The 21,416-nt window shown below is 32.1% G+C and overlaps 1 protein-coding gene across 23 annotated transcripts in view; it reads right to left on the bottom strand.

The window, feature by feature from the left end:
* LOC145287890 (dedicator of cytokinesis protein 9-like) overlaps positions 1–21,416 on the bottom strand; it is a 718,435-nt gene that overhangs the window by 487,879 nt on the left and 209,140 nt on the right. For all 23 annotated transcript variants that reach the window (XM_080135819.1, XM_080135816.1, XM_080135818.1 and 20 more), the window contains exons 2-3: positions 18,044–18,166; positions 11,216–11,388 (exon numbers count right to left, since the gene is read on the bottom strand). In XM_080135819.1, the coding sequence (XP_079991945.1) occupies positions 11,216–11,388; positions 18,044–18,166 (296 nt within the window). The remainder of the gene's footprint in view (positions 1–11,215; positions 11,389–18,043; positions 18,167–21,416) is intronic.

Genomic DNA, 21,416 nt, shown 5'->3' with positions numbered 1-21,416 from the left:
GCTTTCTGTTCAAGATAAGTCTTACTAAGTCTTGCTGATATCATATCGAGAAGTCCCTTCTGATTAATGCTTACATAATTCCAGTTTACTTGTAAAACTCGACATAAAAACAAACTAATCTTTACTTTAAAATGCTTCTTTTTCGGAATGCTTTTATCTTTAATAAAATGTATTATAATAAAAATATACTTTTTTAGTCTTTACTATGAAATGTTTTTTTCCAAGTGGTTTTATATAATCAAAAATATATTTTAAAAGTTTACATAAAATATAGTCTTTACATTAAAATTTAAAATATAAAAAAATATTTTCCAAATAAAGTTTTGAGATGTAAGCCACTTTAGTTTTAGATAGAAAGAGAAATGTTACTCCAAACGAAATGGCAGTATCAATCCAGAGAAGCTTTGAAATTAAAAAGCTGGCAAATGAAAACAAAGTGTTCTTTGCTGTGTGAAGACGAAAAAGTTATGTGCAGGAATTCTAAGAAGTTCAATATATTTTATGGAGTGATTCTGATTTCTGATTGGTTGGTAGCAGAGTGTGGTTCCATCTGATTGGTCAGTTCTTATCACTTTTCTATATAAATAGAAACAATTTTTTGTAATTATACTCCCAGAGGGATACCAAAATCATTGCAACATAAAAACGAAAAAATGTATTTTCATTATGAAGTATTTTATTAAAAATAAAACCATTTACAAAAACAATAATTTCAAAGTAAAGACTATTTTTTTTAATGCATAGTATAAAAATTCAACTGGAATACACACTGCTGAGGCCTATGAAAGTTATACCCCGAAATAGTGAGTTTTCTCTCCTGACCAGCAAACATTATCTATAAACTAGAATAGATTACCCCACAAGGAAAAACAAACTTTATTATATACAAATCTACAGGAAGAGGTAGACTCCAAAATGGTGCGTATACTCTCCTGATAACATGACATTATATGGAGATTGGAATGAAATACCCTACAAGTAAAAACATCTGATAAACTTGATTATATACATGTCTGCAAGGTAAGCGGTTTCTTCCAAATAATATCTTCTGTCGGTCACTTGCTTCACTGAGAGTTTCTGCTACTGTTCCGGCAGCAAATATTTTATTCTGGTGAAAACAAAAAAGTTAAATTTTGTTGCATAACGCTGTTCATTAGCCACATGCATCACTTATCACAATGCGGAAACTTCAATATTGAAATTCTGTCTTGTCCACCATATTCGGATTTTTTACTGACTGACAACTTCATCAAGCATCACAATTATTTCTTGTGGGAGAGTATATTCGTCAGATAGTTTCTGAAATCCTTTTTCATGAGTCCACTTGCTCCTATAATTACTGGAATGATAGAAATCTTCCTAAGATTCCAGTTTCTTTTCATGCCGTACATAAAACCTGGGTATTTCGTTATCTTTTCTTTCTCAGTTCTGTTTAGCTTAGCATCTTCTATTAAGGTTGCTTCTTTCTCCCATATCACTTTCAGGTTTAATAGTTGCTGGTTTATGGCTTATTTCCAATTGTTCTTTGTGATATATATTCCCAGGATTTGGTGATACATCCAAGATCATACTTTGGAGTCAAATGTGCCTTCTTTGGTTAAGAAAAACTCCATCTTAAGTTCTCCATGATCTGAAATATCAGGAGTGTTGAGGGTTAAATACTGAGCTATCTAAAAAAAATTTCTTTAATAATGTACATGTCAAAATAAAATTTTATTGGTTTTGTTGTCTTTCCTTAAATTTTTTATTGATTCTTGTTCAGACGATACAATACAATTAAGCCGAGAAAAATCCTTTTCTGTTACAGGTGGAGTTACCTATCCCCTTTTAACTCTTATGCAAGTTCTCACATAGAGATGCAAGAACAGGACAAGACAGATACTGGCAGGTGCCATTAAGAAGATGACTTTGAACCCACGTAAATGAAGATATATAACTTCCGTTAGTGATAGTAATAAGACAAACGCAAATAATATCAGACTAAGACTGATGTAATTTGTATTATTCTACGTGTTGCCTCCTTGTGAATAAATGTCTATATCAAGTTAACTAAGAGTATCCTCATTTCTTCCATTACTTTCTGTCATTCATATGCTACACACACACATTCGTCTTCAGGCATAATCTTCTGTAAGACATTAATAGTTATATGTCGACATCCCTATTCATAATAGTTCTTATCAAGTTGTTTAAGATATGCGTATTTTAGCAAAGATAAAATTAGAGAGTGCCATTGCTCAAGTACACTCAATACTCTTCTAACACACACACACACACAAAAAAAAAAAAACTGATGATAAAATTAGGCAGCACAGAGAAATTGCAAGACAAATTAGGAAGAATAAAATAAAATAAAAAACATTTGATAGAGAAAAATTGCACAATAAAAAAAGCTTATTATTACAGAATGAACTATTTTCTTTCCTTTTTTTTTTTTTAATGAGTAGAAAATTGCTTTGCTTACTAAATGGCTCTACTTCTTCCAAAAGCCAACATTTCTATTCAGAGTAGGAAATGACCTTTGTTTTGTTTTTTGTTTTATTTGAAGGAGAAAATTAAAGAATAAAAGAGAATAGCCGAAATTATATATATTTAACTAGCAGGGGTATCTGACTTTGCTGACGGTCATAATTTTCTCTAATTTTATACATTAGAGAAAAAAATAAAAATAAAAGTTGAAGCAAAAAATCTTGTTAACATTATATTTTAGCGTATAGAAATACAAGATATTGTAGCAAAATCTGACACTTAACAAAAAGTAAACAAAATATTAGTAGGTGCTGAAGAGCATGTTGAATTTCTTGATGGACAAGATCGCTGCCAGGCTCCACTACATCTTTCAGCAGAACTTCAGTTCTGCACACAGCTAAGACCTAGATGTAACTTCTCCACAGTGTTCCTCATCACTAGTTGCCCAACTTGTGACCACTCTCCCCATCAACTTAAACCTTCTTGACTATTTCTTTAGCGGTATGATCAAAATCAAGATCAACAAGTACACCAACAACATGGCCAATTCTCTGAAGGTTGCTAACATGGAGGCTTTTGCCACTTTAGACAAAGACATGGTCACCAAAACATCCGACTCATGATGGTAGTCTCTGCAAGTGGTGATTACATTGAAAACTAATGTAGTATATCACTAGCTGTTGCTAAATAAACTGTCAGGTATCTGCGTATAATTCTTTTTATTGCTTATTTCATTTAAATTTTATCAAGGGTCTGATTTTGTTGCAACACCCTGTATGAATATCTGGAAAATTATATTATCAAAAGAAATATCCATCCGGACCTCGAATCGTGAAGACTAGTTGGCTAAAAGTCCCCCTATGACAGTGAACCTAGGGTAGTTGAAAAGTCAGCCAAGCTGGATAAAGGAGTGCTAGCAGAGGAAATCATATTTCACAAGATCAAACATCCCCATCTACTCAATCTAACAAGTCATATTTTATATAATTCATTCATAAATGACCTCCCTGATAAAATTGTGTCCGAGATGGGTACATTTGCTGATGACATAATAAACATGAAGGAAAAACGAATTTACAACTATCCAAGGCAATGGCAAAAACCTTAGACATCGACAGTCAGCCAGTAGTGGAATGAGGTCATAAGTGAACGGTAACATTTAATGCTACTAAGACTAAGCTTCTTTCCATTAACTACAAAAGCCTTTTCAATCACTGATTGTCATGAAACCACCTACTCTACCTTAGAACTTATCCTTCAAAATCCTCGGCTTAACATTTACCAGCAACAACATTGAAGACATTGCCAAGGCTGCTGCAAAGAAGGTGACTTCCCTCTAACATGATAAAAAAAATAACTCACACCAGAGAGTATCCTATATCTTTACAAAGCCACAATTCGTCCATGCATGGAGTACTGTTGCCACAGCTATGCTAATGCATCTACCACTAGTCTTTCTCTAAAGGATCCAAAAATAGGTTTTGCACTATCGGCCAAGCTCCAACCTCTATCCCATCCTTGCAATTTTGCGTCTCTGTGCCTGTTTTACAAGTACTTTAATGAAATGTCCTCTAATGAACTCATAACAAATACTGCCAATTAGCTCAACAAGCAGCAAAAATACAACTGTTAAGATCCCTAGATGCCAGAAAGCCTTCTACTCTAATAGTTTCTTCTCTCAAACTGCTAGACTTTGGAATTCTCTATTTGTTTCCTGCTCCCCTAACTGTAGCAAGCTACAGATGTTTAACTATAATGTTGCTGCTCAACTCCTCAAAGTTCTCTGTTAAACATGATTCTAAATAGTAACCTTTTACATCTAAGTGGCAATATGCCTTGTTTGATGTGAAAAAGAGTATAATAATAATAATAATAATAATAATTAAAAAAAAAAAAAATACAGATGCTTTATATCTTGCTATTCCAGGGACAATCTGATATGAATACTCAGAACTTGCCTCTTTGCTTTTTGATATAAGATTAAGCATCAAAAATGTATGCCATAACAGTTACATATTAAGCAAAATACTGGTGTCAGTAACATGGGATAATATTTCTTAATTGGTGGTGGTGGTGGTGGTGGTGGTGTGTATGTGGGGGGGGATATAATTGATCAAACAAGACCATATGAAGGTACAGATATTGATTTAAAAAATTATTTTTTATGGAAATCGTCCGAGACAAAACATGAAGCCACTTAATGTAAGGAGCTTTAAAAAAAACAAAAACAAAAAAAAACCGTAAGTTCAAAAACTAACCAATAATAAGTGTTATATGGATAGACTGACCAGCAATTCTCCCCCCATTCATCAGAAAAATCGCTCATGGAACGTGAGAACTAAAGAACAAAATAAAGGAAGTGGGAGTTAAGTGACTGTCAAAAGTAAACTAAAGTCAGATGCTGGGATGGGTAACTATTATGGAATACTTTCCTCTTATGGCTATCTTAAAAAGGGAAATTGACAATGTCAAATTTGAAGAACATATAACTCAACCAACCCAACCGGACATTGTTATTTTAAATTAATAAAATAATATTAAAAATATTCCATGTTGATCATGGTCAGTTATCCATTCATTACAAAAAGCAATCCAAGATATGCTGTTCACACGTGGAATTCAGATGAAATGATTGCAGGAAAAGTAGAATGCAATAGTATAGGTCAATTTCTTATTGCAAGTGCCGATATTTAACATAATGTGATAAGATTTTTTTCATTGATCTCTTACCCCCACCATAAAAGCAGGTGTAACTTAACTTATTGTACAATTGAATTACAAAAGTAGAAGAAAAAATTGTTAACACTTTAAGCAGGGTACAGTTGTAATTTATGTAGGAAATAAAGAATATTCCTTGTAACAAAGGAAAAAATGAAAATGGGAGATTTTGCATTTTTTGCCAAAATCAAGATATTCCACAATTATACTCATTTCCAGCCAACATATGGATCTTAAACGGAATAAGATGATGACTTATAACAGACATAGAATTTTTGGATATTGCTTTTTTTTAATGCCAAAAAAAGGATAATAAAACCATTCAACGGATTCATTCTTAAGATACACACACGTGTATATATGTACACACACACACATTGTCTAAAAGGAACTCTGTGTGTGTGTGTGTGTGTGTGTGTGTGTGTGTGTGTGTGTGTGTGTGTGTGTGAATTCGTTCCCTGTGGACTCATAAACGGTTGGGCCAAATTTTATGAAATTTCACACAAAGATACTTTATGCATTAGCCAGTGTTCTTAGATAGGTTTTGTATCGGAATGTCTTTGATAAGTATCGAGAAACAAAATAATCTGATGAAAGTAGGAACGGGCAAGTTTCACCAAAGTTAACACCTTACCCAACCTAACATTACAAGTGCATTTAGGAAGTTTCATTCCCATACAAGCCAAAAGGCCCGATAAGTAAAATCAACAGTTGGTTCCTTGATATGACAGGGGCACGTTTGAAATGAATGTTTCTGTTTAGTGCACAACTGAACCATGATACTTGACTTTAACATTTTAAACTTTAATTCAAGCCATTATATATATAAATTTTATAAAACCAACAGTAGGTTCTCTACAGTACAATGTAGACTACAATGTATTGTGGATGAAATCACTGGGGAGGTATATGAAGTTTCCTTCCGGTGCACCAAGATGGGTCCCCGACTAGAGCAGGCAGGCAATCAATCGATCGATCGATTTGATTAAAAAATGGGCGAGTTTTACTGATTTCGATGACAAAAATATGAGTGTACAATATTTGTTGATCATCATTCAATCCTGAGCAACGTCAGATCTCCATGCTAATAGCTTAGCTATCAATTTGCAGAGTAGGCTATTAAAAATTTAAATAAACATTTCATTCATAAGTTTCTTGCAAACAAGACTAAAATTTTTGCATTCATCCATAAAAAGGAATAAACATTAACATCTTTGTAATCTTCATACAAATTTATTTGTCTTTTAAGTCTCTAATTAAATCTAAAGAAAGAATTCGCCTGAGAAAACTACAGAATAATTAACGAGAGAGGAATGGAAAGGAGAAAAAGTTAGAAAGAAAGCCAGCCACTCCCTCCCATATTCTATTCTTGCTTTTGCCTGTCAGCAAAAATCTAGCAAGTAGTGTTAGAATAATGGTTTTGGTAAGTTATCCATTGTTTGATAAAATCAGTTCATTTGATTACTGTTAATATCAACAAAAGTATTTAATATAATGGAGATTATAATCTATATATCTATAAAAGTGAGAATGTGTGTGTGTGTGAGGATACTTCTCAACCTATATACTCAACGAATTTTTGATCTACAGACTTGAAATTTGGTATATAGGGTATTTCATCCATTTTCATCCGGAAAAAAAGGGCTGGTTAGGGGTCAAAATCGAAAAATTTGTACGTGGAAGCTATCAGAGTTTTATCTGTTTGCTATTTCACGACTGCGCATGTGCTAATCGTTTACGTTGTTAAGAACAAGATTTGAAAACACCTTTTGGAGATCGTGTCCAATTGGGATAATGGTTACCGTACTTAACTCACTGTCTTTAGGGTTTGGTTCCAATCTCAGCTACAGTATTTTTTTTTTTTTTTTTTTTTACTTACAAGAAGTGAACTCTTTAGAAAAATATACAACACTCCCATGCACAGGTTTCAGTTTCTTTGTTTTTTAATGTAATTTTTTAAAAGGAATTAAATGTAATGTTTAATACGCGGCAATGCTGGGTACATCTAGTTAGGCAATAAAATTACAAATGCATGACACTGAACATTAATTTATTATGAACCGTTTAAAAAAAAAAAATAGCTATGCTTATTAGGCATTCAAATAATATCTATGCAAATTTGGCAGTTTTTAGATCGTTTCTTGGTACTTTATATATAGAGTATTTCAAAATATGCTGTATTATCGATTTAAATAAGTGTAATCAGTTTTGATGATAATACATGCATCATAAATTTAAAAAAACTTTTGCATTTACTTGGAACATTTATCATATTACTGTGTGTGTGTGTGTGTGTGTGTGTGTAAGATTCGACTTCCGGTCATTGAATAATATTGTGACTGTGAATAATGATCAACATGGCATTTACAGGTACTTAATTCCATTTTAATTCTTGTGTTAATTGCTGGTGGCTTAGAGGAAAGCTGCTAGCCTACGAGACCAAAGTGGGTTTTGTGACCGGGTTCAAATCTCACAACCAGCAGTAATTATCACTTACTACAGATGAACCTTTTAGGGTTTTTCTCAGAAGAAAATTCATCTTGATGAAGCAAGCTGGTTTTGCTATTGAACTCAAAGAGATGGCTTAAATGGCAGATAAAACCTCTTTTTCAGAAACGCATTTTATTCCAATGACATTAATGGAAGAATTTGAAACTTAAGAACTTAACTCACATATTGTAAATTGCAAAAACAGAAAAAGAAAGGAAAGCAAACAGAAACTGTTATTGCTTTATCAAAGTCGGCTTTTAAATGAGATGTTATCTTTATTGCAAGTAAATGGAATCCACTCTTTACATGCTATGAGAAAATGTTCCAAGATAAACAGTTCAACACAATTATGTTGTTTATTATTCCTACTTTTGTATAGAACAGGCGACTTACATGGTATTGCTACATTAAAAGAATGGATGAGAGTTCTTGGGTTAGTAGATGTACAACAGTTGATGTAGCAGACTCAGTTCATATGAGAAGGCCAAGGAAAACATGTGAGGAACTGATAATGGGGCAATTGAGATAAGTTGAATAAATTCCTTTGGAAGTCATTTACTAAAAGCCGTCCAACACATGTCAACATGTAAAGATGAATAAAATGATAATGTGTTCTCTGTCACTGACTCCATCTGACATCTTGGTTGGGTTCCACATAACCTGAGCTGCTTCTCTTTGAGGACAAACAATCGAAAGAGATGGATAACCAAGATGGTAGGTTCCATCCAGACATCAAAAGTGTTGCCACTAATTCCCAATAAGTGACCCGTTGGGTCAATATTTGTTATATATTTGATATATATATAACAAATATTGACTCAAAATATTTAGAAATTCCAAGGTTGGTTGTTTTTGCAAATATTTGATATATTTGCAAAAATAACTCCTTGGAATTTCTAAATATTTCTGAAACTTTGGAATAATAAAAGACCACCCTCCTCTCTTTTATTTTAAAATTTCAAAGGAATTTCATATTTGGATATTCATATTTGGATTGTCCAAATATTTATGAAACTCTTGATTGTCTTTCTTTTATTTACATCATTCCATTCCTTTCACATTTCTTATTATTCATTGTTTATTTACTTAATCCAACCTTCCTCCCACCGTCAGAAACGCACATGTACAGCTGTAAAGTGCGAACAGTGATAAGCAATATAACAAAGTTTCAGTAGTATATCAGATTTTAATTTTTAACCAATTCCTACAAACATGAAAATCAGACCGATTACCTATAATATCCTATTTCTCCAGCTCTCCTGAATAGTAACCCAGTCTAATAATAAACAAGCATTGACAATGACATACATGAATATTCTGAATATTTTGTCTGTAGATTAGGAAAATATAATTCAAACTCCATTGCAAAAATATTTTATTATTTTCTAATATAGGAAAAACTAAATCAGATTCTCAATATCAGATCTAAAAAGCATTTCATCTGCCAAATCAATATCTAATTCTACCTGCTCAGCAAAGGACAAAATTATCATGTGTTAATCACTAAGCCTATGATAACAGCATATTCTTTTCCTTGTTTTGATTCTCAGGTATATATATCCATTGATATCGTATATGTTTTAATGAAGAGTGATGTGATCCTCGGTTGATTAATTGTGTCTGTGTCGGATATATATTCGAGAGTAAAAACAATGAAAAGAATATGCTGTTGTTATAGCCCTATTAATCACATAATGAAAAAGAAATTCCAATCTAATTCATCGATTCCATACTTTACACGACCATCTATATCCTTCAGTAAATGTTCATGCTGAACACCTTTATTTTTCCATGGATAATCATGTATGTTAAATAGACAATCATATCGCTGCATTTGTTATGATTAGGGGCAAACTCCCTAGATAGAGTTATTTTATCATTTTAATTAATAAAATGAAATGGATGTTTGTACAGATTTTTTTTAAGTATTCATAAATAATATAAACGAAAAGGTTTCTTTCTTCTCCTTTTTTTAAAGTCATTTCATTTGTTTAAAACTAAATCACATAATTGTTAATTTTGAGGGTATTTAGAGCCAGATAAAGTACTTAGTATTGCTATTCTTTTTGGTTAACCTTTAGAACATAATTCCCATAACAAGGCACTCTGGATTGGGACATAAATTGTCTAAGTCTAGCAAGATTTCTACTTCAACTCAAGAGAGAAAAAATTGAGTGTAATATTAAAACAGATTCTACACTTTATTCATAGAAAAAAGTCCATGATACCAGCATATCAGTTAAACAACTTCAAATTCCTTTTCTTTTATATAAAACAGTCTTTCATGTTTTTCAATGTAAATTCACATTCACGACACTTAAGTGAGAAGACAATCAATTTTAATGATTTTAAAACCATTTGTATTTACAAAGATAGCAACCACAAACTTTCCATGTGTTGTTATAATGCTATCTCAAGTGATTTCTCCCCAGGGTATCTGTTAAAACAATGAAAGAAGGGTTGGTACTTGGCAGTAGCTATTTCCTCTCCAAGTTACAACTCATTGTACTGGGTTACAGTCCCAGTTGCAATTCACAGTCTGAAGCTAGGTCCAATCGCCCCATGGGAAATGGATTCATGACTTTTCAAAGGTTAACAGTGGCAAGATAATAAAACATTACACTTGTAATTTATATTCAATTTACTAATTCCATCTTGAGCTGTTTACTTTTAGATCCACTGCGAATCATATCAATAATAAATAATAAAATGTACTTCGCTTTAAAACTTTATTCCTAGATGAGCTTCATCTATTTTAATTTGGTTTTATATAAAAGGGGACTAATCTGGAGATTCAAATATCGTCAATTTTTATGAGATTTTAATCATGTATTAGACGTCAATTTATAAATATTTCCCAAAAATTCAGTTTAGAATATCCTAAAGGGTTGTTATAAAGCATGGGTACAATCTCCCACTTGAAAATTCAAATATTTCAGAATTACATGAAATTCATTCATAGTTATTAAGACACCAATGAAGTAAGATTACAGATTCTTAAGACCTCTTATGATTAAGTTCCAAATTTAAGACATATTTTTAAAATCCAAACCATTTAATGGATTTTAGTTCAAATTAAAATAAGGGTTGTAGAAATAATATTTGGTAGCATATATATCTTGATTTTAATCTTCAAATAGGGAACATAACATAAAAGTGGTGTAAAATTCCTGTTTAGTGAATTAATTTTATCAGTAAACCTGTCCTGGGACCTAGCTCGGTATATAATGAACCTCTAATATTTCAGAGTGAGATATATATATATATATATATATATATATATATATATATATATATATATATATATATAAAGAGAAAAAAGAAAAGAAAATTAAAAAAACCTTTTCATTCTCTCAAGAATGGTTGCGTTTCACCCAAAATTAATGAAAATATTTCAATTAAAAAAAAAAAAAAATTACCCCCCCCCCCCAAAAAAAATATGTTTGCATTTTAAACGTGTTTTCTAAAGCAGTTTGTTTTTTTAATCAAAGTTTTTAAATTTTTTTTAAATATTAAAAAAAAATTCTTATGAACTTACTTTGGCAATTGCTGATAACTTCCTGAGTATCCGCTGTATTTAAAATGGATCATGTGACAGTCGCTGCTGTAAGTCTTAAGACATTCACGAACAAGCAATGTAGTTGCTTCCTTTGGAGCATTCTTCGGAACTGAAGGACAAATGGTGCGCATTTTTCTTTTGGGGGCTGGAGGCTAAAAAGAAAAAAATAGATTATACTTTTTTAGGATATAACACATACAATTTATTAATATTTTCAATTTAATAATCTTATCTATCATATCACGAACGCTGTATATCTGTCGGTGTCTTAACTGCAGAAAATACTAAAAGGTACACTTACATAATTTACATATTTCAATTCAGTATGAATCCCAAATGGTTACAGTAAAAGAAAATATTCTAATATTCATTCACATTAGGTAATCAAGGAATAAAATAGAGCATCTGAGATAAAAAAAAAAAAAAAAAAATGACCTTCATTACTGGTAAATGTTTGAAAAACAACACTGAAACTAAATTAAACAGTAAAGGAAAACTTCTTGTCCATTTTTGTACCAGGAACAACGTGATAATAACAAATATAAAAGGAAACGTTGTTACAAATTGTTATCATTATACAATCAGTGAACAATTGACAAAAAAACAAATAGACTATGGAAAAATTTCCGTGGTTGGCTATGTAAAAGTGACTGCTAACGAACTTCAAACAATCAAATTGTTTTGTTTTTTTATATCCTAAAAATAAAAAATAAAATAAAATAACCATAAACTAAGTTTTAGTTTACCAAGTCAGTTCTGTTCCGATTGTGTAGAAACAGTCAAACAAACAACCCCTCTCCCAACCAAATAGGATCCACACACAGTGTCTACAGTCTGAAACCTAAAAATTTTTTCATACTTAAATCATGCTTTAAAATTTCAATCCAAGGCAATGCCGAGATATGGGTCTTGATAGAAGTACAAATAATAAGGCAAGAAACACATTCATACATAAATACATTAACGCATCAAAAGTTGTCTCAATTTGATTAGCTACTAGCCTGCGTGCCCGGCGTTGCCCAGGTGTTTGGCGGTGTGTGTTGAGCAAAAAATAAAAGTGGTAGTAGGCAGGCTCGAACCCATACCGCAAAGGAGGAAAAAGACATGAAAAAAAAAATGTGACTTCTTTGCTGTTGCGTCCATTGCCAAACCAGAAGTGACGAATATTTAAGTTAAGGCTAGTCAACCAAAAAGAGAGGATGACTTGAAAATATTGGCAGAATAAAATTGACCCTCCCTGTAGAAAAGTGCCCAGTTGAGGGTGAAGGAATTAATGTTTTTAGCCAATTTTTCGGTATTTATCATCCGAAGGATCGATCTTCAAAACAATATTAATCTCGTGAAACTTTTGCCTCTGCCGAAAGTTTTAGGCAGACATATAAATATACATACATTTAAACAAACAGGTGAAATTTATATTATAGATTACTATGGTGTTTTAATTTTCTAAATAGTTTCTAAAAAATACTAATGCTAGTTAAAAATTTATAATTAATGCTAACAAATCCAAGAAAATATTGGAGTTACTAAATTGTTTAAAATAAAACTTAATACATTTGACAGCATATAATACCACTACTTTTTTTTCGGTTGTTAGATTTAAGATTTATGGAGATAGGCTAAGTGCAAATATTGGTTATTTACATTTAGGTAAACATTGGCCTCTCAGATATCTCAACATCGCATACAAGACTACGAAGATATTTTTGCAACATTTGTTTGTAAGAAGAAGAAAAAAACAAAGAAATCAAATCCACATAAAATCGAGTGTTTGTCTTTCACTCCAGTAGGCAGAAATGAGTAAATTAGAAATAATATAAGATTTCAGAAGTAAATGACCGATACAGTTTGGTAAAGTATTGGTAAATGTGGTCAGGTCCATAAATGACAAAACTGATTTTACAATTTAGTTGGGGAGAATTTGGTTGGTTGTTTTACAGCAAATCAATCCTGTTCAAGTTATTTAATGCCAGTAATTTTGGAGAAGAAAAAAAATTTATGCTTCAAGTTCTTTATATCTTCAAACATTTATTCATGGTGTTTGGTTTGGTTGTTTTGTAGAGGAAAATTGTTATTTTTGGCTTTGTAGAACATGACTCAGTTTTAGAAAGAGAAAAAAAAAACATCAATGTTTGGTGCATTTTAAGTTAGGAAGCCAATATCTTTAAACAGCCTGATCTGATAGCATCAGTTACTGGAGAGACGGAATGATCTCGTTTTTTGAAGTCACTTTTTCATAAAAGATACATTACTAGTCTTTCTCTACTCCATTATTCCCATAGAAGATTCTCGATGATAGAGATTCAATTTCTGGTTTTTCCTTAAAACTTTCACAGCAAGAACTCATCTCGATACACCACGGTGTGCCTAATATCGAACGGAATATCCATGAAAAGAGTTTCTTTCCAAGAACTTAGCTGGAGTGCATTGCCACTACATTGCTTTCATGGGGGCTATAAAATGGCCATTTTTAAATCTCATGTCAATAAACACTTGACATAAAGCATTATTATAGACCAGGGGTGCCCATTATGTCGATTACAGAGACTTTGTGGGTAGATCGCATGACATTGAAAAAAAAAAAAAAAAAAAGCGTTGGCAAACTTCTAAAACCTCGCAGCAGAGCTGGAGACACAAGAGCAGTCATAAACAAATTGGCAATCGTCTGCCAGACAAACACTTTAAATGCATTGCTTTACTCAAGCTAACAGCTATATTCATGTGCTGCCTTTTCTGAAAAGATGCTGAGGTAGTTTCACTCACATCGAAAATTGCAACCTAAACCCTTTTGGAATAAGAGAGAAGATTCTGACACTATAAGCCAACATTCAGTTGATGCAGAGTTCATGGACAATTATGGAACTTACTCACAGAGGACCCCAATATCAGTAAATGTGCTACCTTCTTGGCTGCATGATTTGGTTTCACTTATTTGCGTGAATCGGCCTTTTCTCACATGGAGATAATTAAGTCCAAATACCACTCCATGACTGATGAGCATCTATAAGTCTGCTTGAGGCTGGCTATATAAGCAGCTATTGTCCAAACTATGCATCCCTAGTTGATTCCATCTAATGCATGTCATCAGAATAAGGTAATAACAAAAGATGCACAGAGCTGTACTGCGCAATATAAGTTGAAGCAATAATGCAACATACACTTGCATATACTGCACATATAAAAAATAATTTACAATATATTTATAAATGTGTTTTGCATTCTTAGTAGGTGGTAGATCATTTAGACTTAGTCATGTCATAAGTAGCTCTCATGTTGAAAAAGCATGTGCGCCTCTGTCATAGACCTTTGAATTTTACTCATTCCATATTTTCAATCCTCTCATAATATTCCTCATTATTCAACTGATAATCTACATATCTCATTAACTTGTATCTTCCAGTGGCTTTTAACCTTGATAGATGCTAACTCATTAGTACATAAAAAAAAAAAAAACATTTCTTTTCTTTGTAACACTGGAAAGAGAATTCAATTGAATTTATGATTTTTGTGTGTTCCTATTTACTTACTTCCTGGGGTGGGGTCAGCTCCCCAAAAACAGGCACGGAATTGGAACAAAAATAAAATTGACTTAATCTAAAAGGACTTTTCTATTATTCAAGAAGAAAATAGATTAAAGTTCACACACATTATATCTATCTTTCTATAAAAGTGACCTTGTCTGTCTACCAAACTACTGTCAATTTTTAATCTACAGACATGAAACTTAATATATAAGTGGTTTGAACCTGTGGAACAAATTCTCTTTGGTTTTAGCCGGTAAAAATAGCTGCTTAGAGGTTAAAATTGAAAAAAAAATTGGAACTTGCCGAGTACAGGGTGACCAAAAAAAAACAAAAAAAAATGGGACCCAACTCTAATTAAGCCCCGTTTCTTAGCGTTTCGTAAGAATGAAATGAAACTTTGATCATAACTAGTTTATATTCAAAACATCATATCAAAACACTAGGGTCTTTGGCTTATTTTTCTCCGTTCTACAGTATATGTTCTAGATGGCCTCCATTTAGCTTTTGTTTGTTTTGGAGTCACCCTGTATAAGTAGACTTAAAGTGCTCTTCTACATGTGTGCAAATATACACTTATAGGTCAAACAAAATTATTTTTATATGTGTATGGATGTGGCTCAGAAGGTAACGAATAAGGCCAAACAGGTATGTTTTGGTTTCGATTCCAGCTTATGAAATTACTACTACATATTGGATACAATATAATCAATAGAGAGCTGACTCCATAATAATAAATGCGACATCTGCATAAAATATCATATTTAAGCATATTTTATGACTGGGCAGCACCTTTTGGCCTGCTAGTACTCACATATGATAAAATCCAAACCAGAACCATAATAAAATTTATCCATAATAAGGCTTTACTAACACCAAACCAGCCATAATTCTCCAATCTGACCACATTATCAGACAACAAATGTTTATTCCACATCATACTTTAAAATCAAAATTCAAGATAAAATTAGCTCATCAGAATCAAGCATGTTTTTAAGACTTGCTTAGCACCACTATTGTATCGTTCTATCATTTCTCTCCTTGCAACACTCATTGGTCTAGTTTCACTTCCATACATCACACTGCATATACATGCAATACAGACGCTTCCTTTTGTGGACAATGGCAATGCTATGTTGGTTAGTAATGGCAAAAGTTCCCTGATCTTACTCCATCCACTTCCAGTGATTGCATTAGCATCAGCTCCTCCAAGTAACAAAACTTCGGAACAACTTCAACATACTTTCTCCACATCAGAGTTTGCATGGGTTTCCATTAATTTACATTTCTTGCGCACAAATTGGTTATCACATCTCGAACTACCTGTAATTCCACTGCATTTCTAAGTGGGGAACTTTTCTCTTTCTGGAGGATTTCGGCACTAAAATCACTGATTACTTTGAATACTCAGACTTTTTTTCCAATAGTATTCCTCCAAGTCTTTAACTAGTAATGCCTACAGACTATAAAAACACTTAGGATATTTCAAGATTTCATGGTAGTTCTACTAAAATAGTCAGATTTCAGAAAGCAAAGAATTTTAAGTCCTCAAAACAACCATTTTGTTCATAAATGATTATCCTTTCACATGCTTTAATAAATAATGATTTCTAAGATATATTTAAAGTTTCAGGAAATCTATATATCTATAAAAGTGAACGTGTCTGTATCTGTGTGTCTGTGTACATTTCCCTACGCAATAACTCTGTCAATTTTTAGTCTACAGACTCGAAATTTGATATACAGGGTACTGAGATTTGGGAAAATCGATGTGATCGGTTTTTGGCCAGAAATTTGGCGATTAAGGGGTCAAAGTTCAACGATTTGACCTTTGAGAACTCTACCAAACTCCTCCGACAATTTTGAGTCTACGCACTTGAAATTTTAGATATAGGTTCCTTGGACATGGATCTAACTTAATAACTTGATTTGAGCCCAAAACAATAAATTTTAAGGGGTCATAATAGGGGTCAAAGTTAAAAAAAAAAATTGACCTCTGCAGTCTCTTCCAAATTACTCTGACAATTTCTTGTCTAAATATTTTAAATTTTACATAAAGAGATAGGGCAAGCTTTTTCATCAGTTTGGGTCGAAAATGTTTAGTTAACAATATATAAATGTATGTATGTATGTCTGCTTGCATGTCTGCCTTAAACTTTCAATAGAGGCGACGGATTTTACCAAGATCAGTATCGTTTTAAAGTTCGACCTTTCATACGACAAATATCGAAAAATTGGCTAAAACATTAATATCTTCCCCTTCAACTAGGCACTTTTCTACAGGAGGGGGCACTTTTTTCGCCGATATTTTTTAAAGTTATCCTCTCCTTTAGATTGTCTAGCCTTAATTTTTAAAAAATGTCGCTTCTGGTTTGGCGGTGGTCGTGACAGCATAAACGTTAGGTTTTACCCCGTTCTTTTCCTCCTTTGCGGTATGGGTTCGAGCCTGCCTTCCTACTAACACTTTTTTTTTTTTTTTTTACTCAACATACACATTCAAACAACCGGGCAATGCCGGGTTGAAATGCTAGTTTATAATAAAAATGTTAATGCTATGAAACGGCTATATTGCATCAGATTTTTTTGACCCCCAACGGATGTGAACTTGGATTTGAAAAAAGTATATTCAAGTTGTAATTTTGTAAAATATTTTAGTCAAAATCACTTGCATAAAAGTCCAATAAGAACACATAATGGACTGCTTCAATACAATCAATGTATAGATCTGAAATCTATCAAAGTTAATGCAGCATATCCTTCACATCGATTTACCTATCAATGTCTGTTCTTTAATAAAAACTAAATTTCCACATGGTTTGCTTTGATATTTTTCACTGATTAATTCATTTTATTATATTTTCTTTTTTGTTGTTTAGTAAAACATCAGTCATTTTTCACTTGAATAACCATCATGCATTTCATTTCCTCTTTCACTCACATCCGATTTTGTTTGCAACCTTGAAATAAAAATTGGGAGTAGAAATCTTAATCATATGTTTAACTATTTTACTAGAGAGAAAAATGAGACCTAAATAAAGAATAAGATTCATAAATATGGAAACTTTAAAAGCATAATAATAATGGCTTTTAACACTACAAATCTATTGGCAAAAAGATTTAAAAAACTAAATCTACCATAGGAATAGTCTTATTCTAATAGAGTAATATATATTTTGGAATAAATTACCAAACAAAATATCATGAGTTTGAGAAACCATAAACTGGATGATTGCAGAAACAATGGTAAACAAATAGGATGAACAATGAAAGACCAATTGTTACTTACAGGAATAACCACATCATCATGCGGGAAAATGAGCAGTTCTCGTTGTGGATCATTGTGAAGTAATACCTTGTGTTTGACAACATAAGTTTCATAATCCACAGGTTCAACTGGTGGTGGCCGTGACTGTAAAAAGATTAAAAAAAAAGTTTTTTTTAATATGAGTAGAGTTCCGTATGAGGGTGATCTTTTTTTATTTTAATATTTCATTTAAACTATTTAAAAATTACCGTACAGTATTTTTTTGTTGTTCTCGCTCGATAAGTTAATATATCTATAATTGACAAAAAAGAAAAAAAAAAGAAAAAGAAAAAAAGAAAAAGAAAAAAAGAAAAAGAAAAAAAAAAGTAAAATGTCTTTCAAAGGAAATATATATATATATTAAATCAATTTTATTGGAGACTAAAATTGGATTCTATTTAATTTAGTTAAACTTTAAAAGTTTAAATCGTGGATTAAGTAGATTCCAAATGAGATGATTATTATGGTTGAAACTGGATGATAATAGTACAGATGAAAATAAAGCTGTGCACAGATAAGATGAATCAAAGCACACTAGTGATTGTATGCAGATACATAAATATCAGTGTTTATAGGTAAAACAAGAGTTTGCATGTTTGGTTTTAGACAGCCGTATTATGTGTTCTGACATCGTTGGCATATGTGCGTGCGGATGTGTTCAGGCATCATTGGTGTGTAGCTCTTGCCGAGGCAGTTATAGTGTATATGCTTTGTGAAACTTAGTTGAGACAGGATTTGTGGTGTATGCACGCTCTTATTTTTTTTGAGGCATAATAAGTGTGCGTGTGTTAGTCTATTTTAGGACAAACTTGTGTATACAGAAAGAGGCACGACATCAGTAAAACTAACAATTAAAATAAAAACATGAAATACACAACAACAGTCATGTGAATGATTAATTATAAAAGAGAAATAGGAGTCATAATGAGAAATGAAAAAAAGAACAGGGTATATAAATAGAGAAACAGAGAGAGAAATAAAAGGACAGAAACACTGATAAAGAGAGAGAGAGAGAGAGAGAGAGAGAGAGAGAGAGAGAGAGAGAGAGAGATCCAGAAAGACAAAAAAAAATGAACTATTGAAATCATATTACTAATATTCAAACCAAACTAAATAAAAACTATTGACGCTTTAAGATTTTCTGCAAAAGTCTTCAGAATCATTTGGATGACCATTCAATTCTATACAAGGTGCCTCAATCACACTCATCTGAGAGAAAGACATTCAAATTCTGACAGATGATCAAGATTCGTATTTCATAGAATTTGATCCAATGTTTACTCATCAATAAAATCCTAACTGAATTGCTTTTCAGAAATCATATTTAGAGTAAGGGAAGGTGGGGGTTAAAAAAAAAATGCGATAAACCATAGTTTCAACAATGTATTTACCAGCAGCATCCTTCGACCCATGTCAATATGCGGGTGCTTTTATCATCTGGATATTATTTTAGTGATGCCCTAACACTTTGTATAATGACAAACTTTTTTTGCCTCTACCTTCCTTGTAGTTTTCTCTTTATGAATGAAAGTTGGCAAACAATGTTTCTCCAAGCAATTCTGTTCCCATTAATAATAGTTTTTCAAGGCAGCTGACAGGAATGATAAATCTTCCAGAACCACCACAGCAGTTTTCTTTACCAAGGTTTGAGTTTAGCTTACCCTAATATTTAATGCATAGTCGGAAGGAGGACAGATAGCTTCATAACTTTCGATATAAGAAAGCATAAACCAAAGAACAACGAAATGAGTCTTTAGTTTGTCTGATGGCATATTAATAGTTTTGGAGATTACATAACGGCACAAAAATATCTATTTGAATTGGTTAGTTTGGTGGCATATCAAAAAATTTGAGGGTGATTGAAAAATATTCCAAAAATCTGCCATTTTACCCGTAGATAGAGGTGGGTGAGGGTCATGGCTTCACTGATTGTATTACAAGTGACTGCAAGATTGTTTTCAGTGAACTATTTACAATGTGCGTTTCACATGAAAAAGTCAACAAAACATTGAAATGCAACAAAAAGAAACCACCCAAATGAAGGAGTTACAACAACCACAATGTTAACACTGCATTCATTATTCTTACATACGTATGTAAATAAGAATGGTTGGTTTTTAGTGAAGGAATTTCTTGATAATACAATTATGTAAAAGAGAACACGGTCAGGCAGGTTCATTTACCTCAAATTTCCTATACAATAGTCATAATTAAATAGTAATGCATTTGTTGATCGAATCAAATGGCAAGGAAAATAATCATTAGATAAGATGGACAACTCTATGGTTGATCCTTGATCTTTTGATTGGAAGCAAAGTGGAGTATCTGTTATCATGCTGCATTTCGTCTCTTCTGTCCTTAGTCAATGAATGAGAAGTCCTTCATTTTATCTATTTTTTCAATACCGGATGTCCCTTTTTAGGGAGTTGAATTTTCCCATTTTAAAAACAGACCTATCTGTGCTTCCCTCGAGAAGAGGCAAGTAAATAGGAACTATGGTTAACCATTAGAGTGTGTCTCTGTTTATTAAGTAAAATGAGCGGCTACAGACAGTCTATCAGATGTGACACAAATTTTTGTAATTGCATAGAAACTGTGACATGCGAGAGTATGTGCTTAATTTCTAGTTCAAATTAGCAAATATTAATTAACGTTTTTTGTTGCTGAACACAAAATATAAAGAGAACCCATACATTGGGCAGAACACTTTATTTATATCTTACAATTATTAAAAAAAGGTGTTGCTTATGTTTCCTTATATAAAAAGTACAAAATCATTAAATAAATAAAATAATTAGAATATTAAAAACAAAACAAACAAAAAACAAATTCAAAAATTTTCTTCAAGCCTACTATAATTAAAAATGTTTGAAATCAGTAAGAGAAAATGTACAAACGAAGTGAAAATCACATAAAATTAAACCAAAAATGCTATTATCAAGGGCATAAGCAATTTAGAAAAACACTTTTTTCTTGATTATCAAAAAAACAAAAAAATTAAATGGTTCTAGGTGAAAAAGTAAACTAAAATATCACTAACATTTTTCATATTTTCAGATTAAATGTTAAAAGATAAAGAAAATTTTTAAACAGAAAAAGAAATCACATCAGAGATAAATGGAGAAAATTTTTAAATTAGAAGGATCGAATAAATTAGAAATTTCCAACATCCCCATCCAAGGATTGTGTTCAGACATTAAATTTAAAACGAATAATTTACTACAATCTTACAAAGCCATTATCAAATTAACATCTTTTAAAGAAACTATCAACAAAGAAAAAATGCCGAAATGGCTCCAATCTTCAAGCTATAGAAACAAGAAATATTCTCAGTAAAAGAGATCAAGTCAGTTGC

The sequence above is a fragment of the Euprymna scolopes genome, chromosome 11, assembly GCF_053919585.1.
Source record: "Euprymna scolopes isolate OS-2025 chromosome 11, ASM5391958v1, whole genome shotgun sequence".
In the NCBI taxonomy this organism is placed as follows: domain Eukaryota; kingdom Metazoa; phylum Mollusca; class Cephalopoda; order Sepiida; family Sepiolidae; genus Euprymna; species Euprymna scolopes.
Note: the sequence above shows the minus strand (reverse complement) of the source record. Positions and strands in the feature narration are given on the sequence as shown.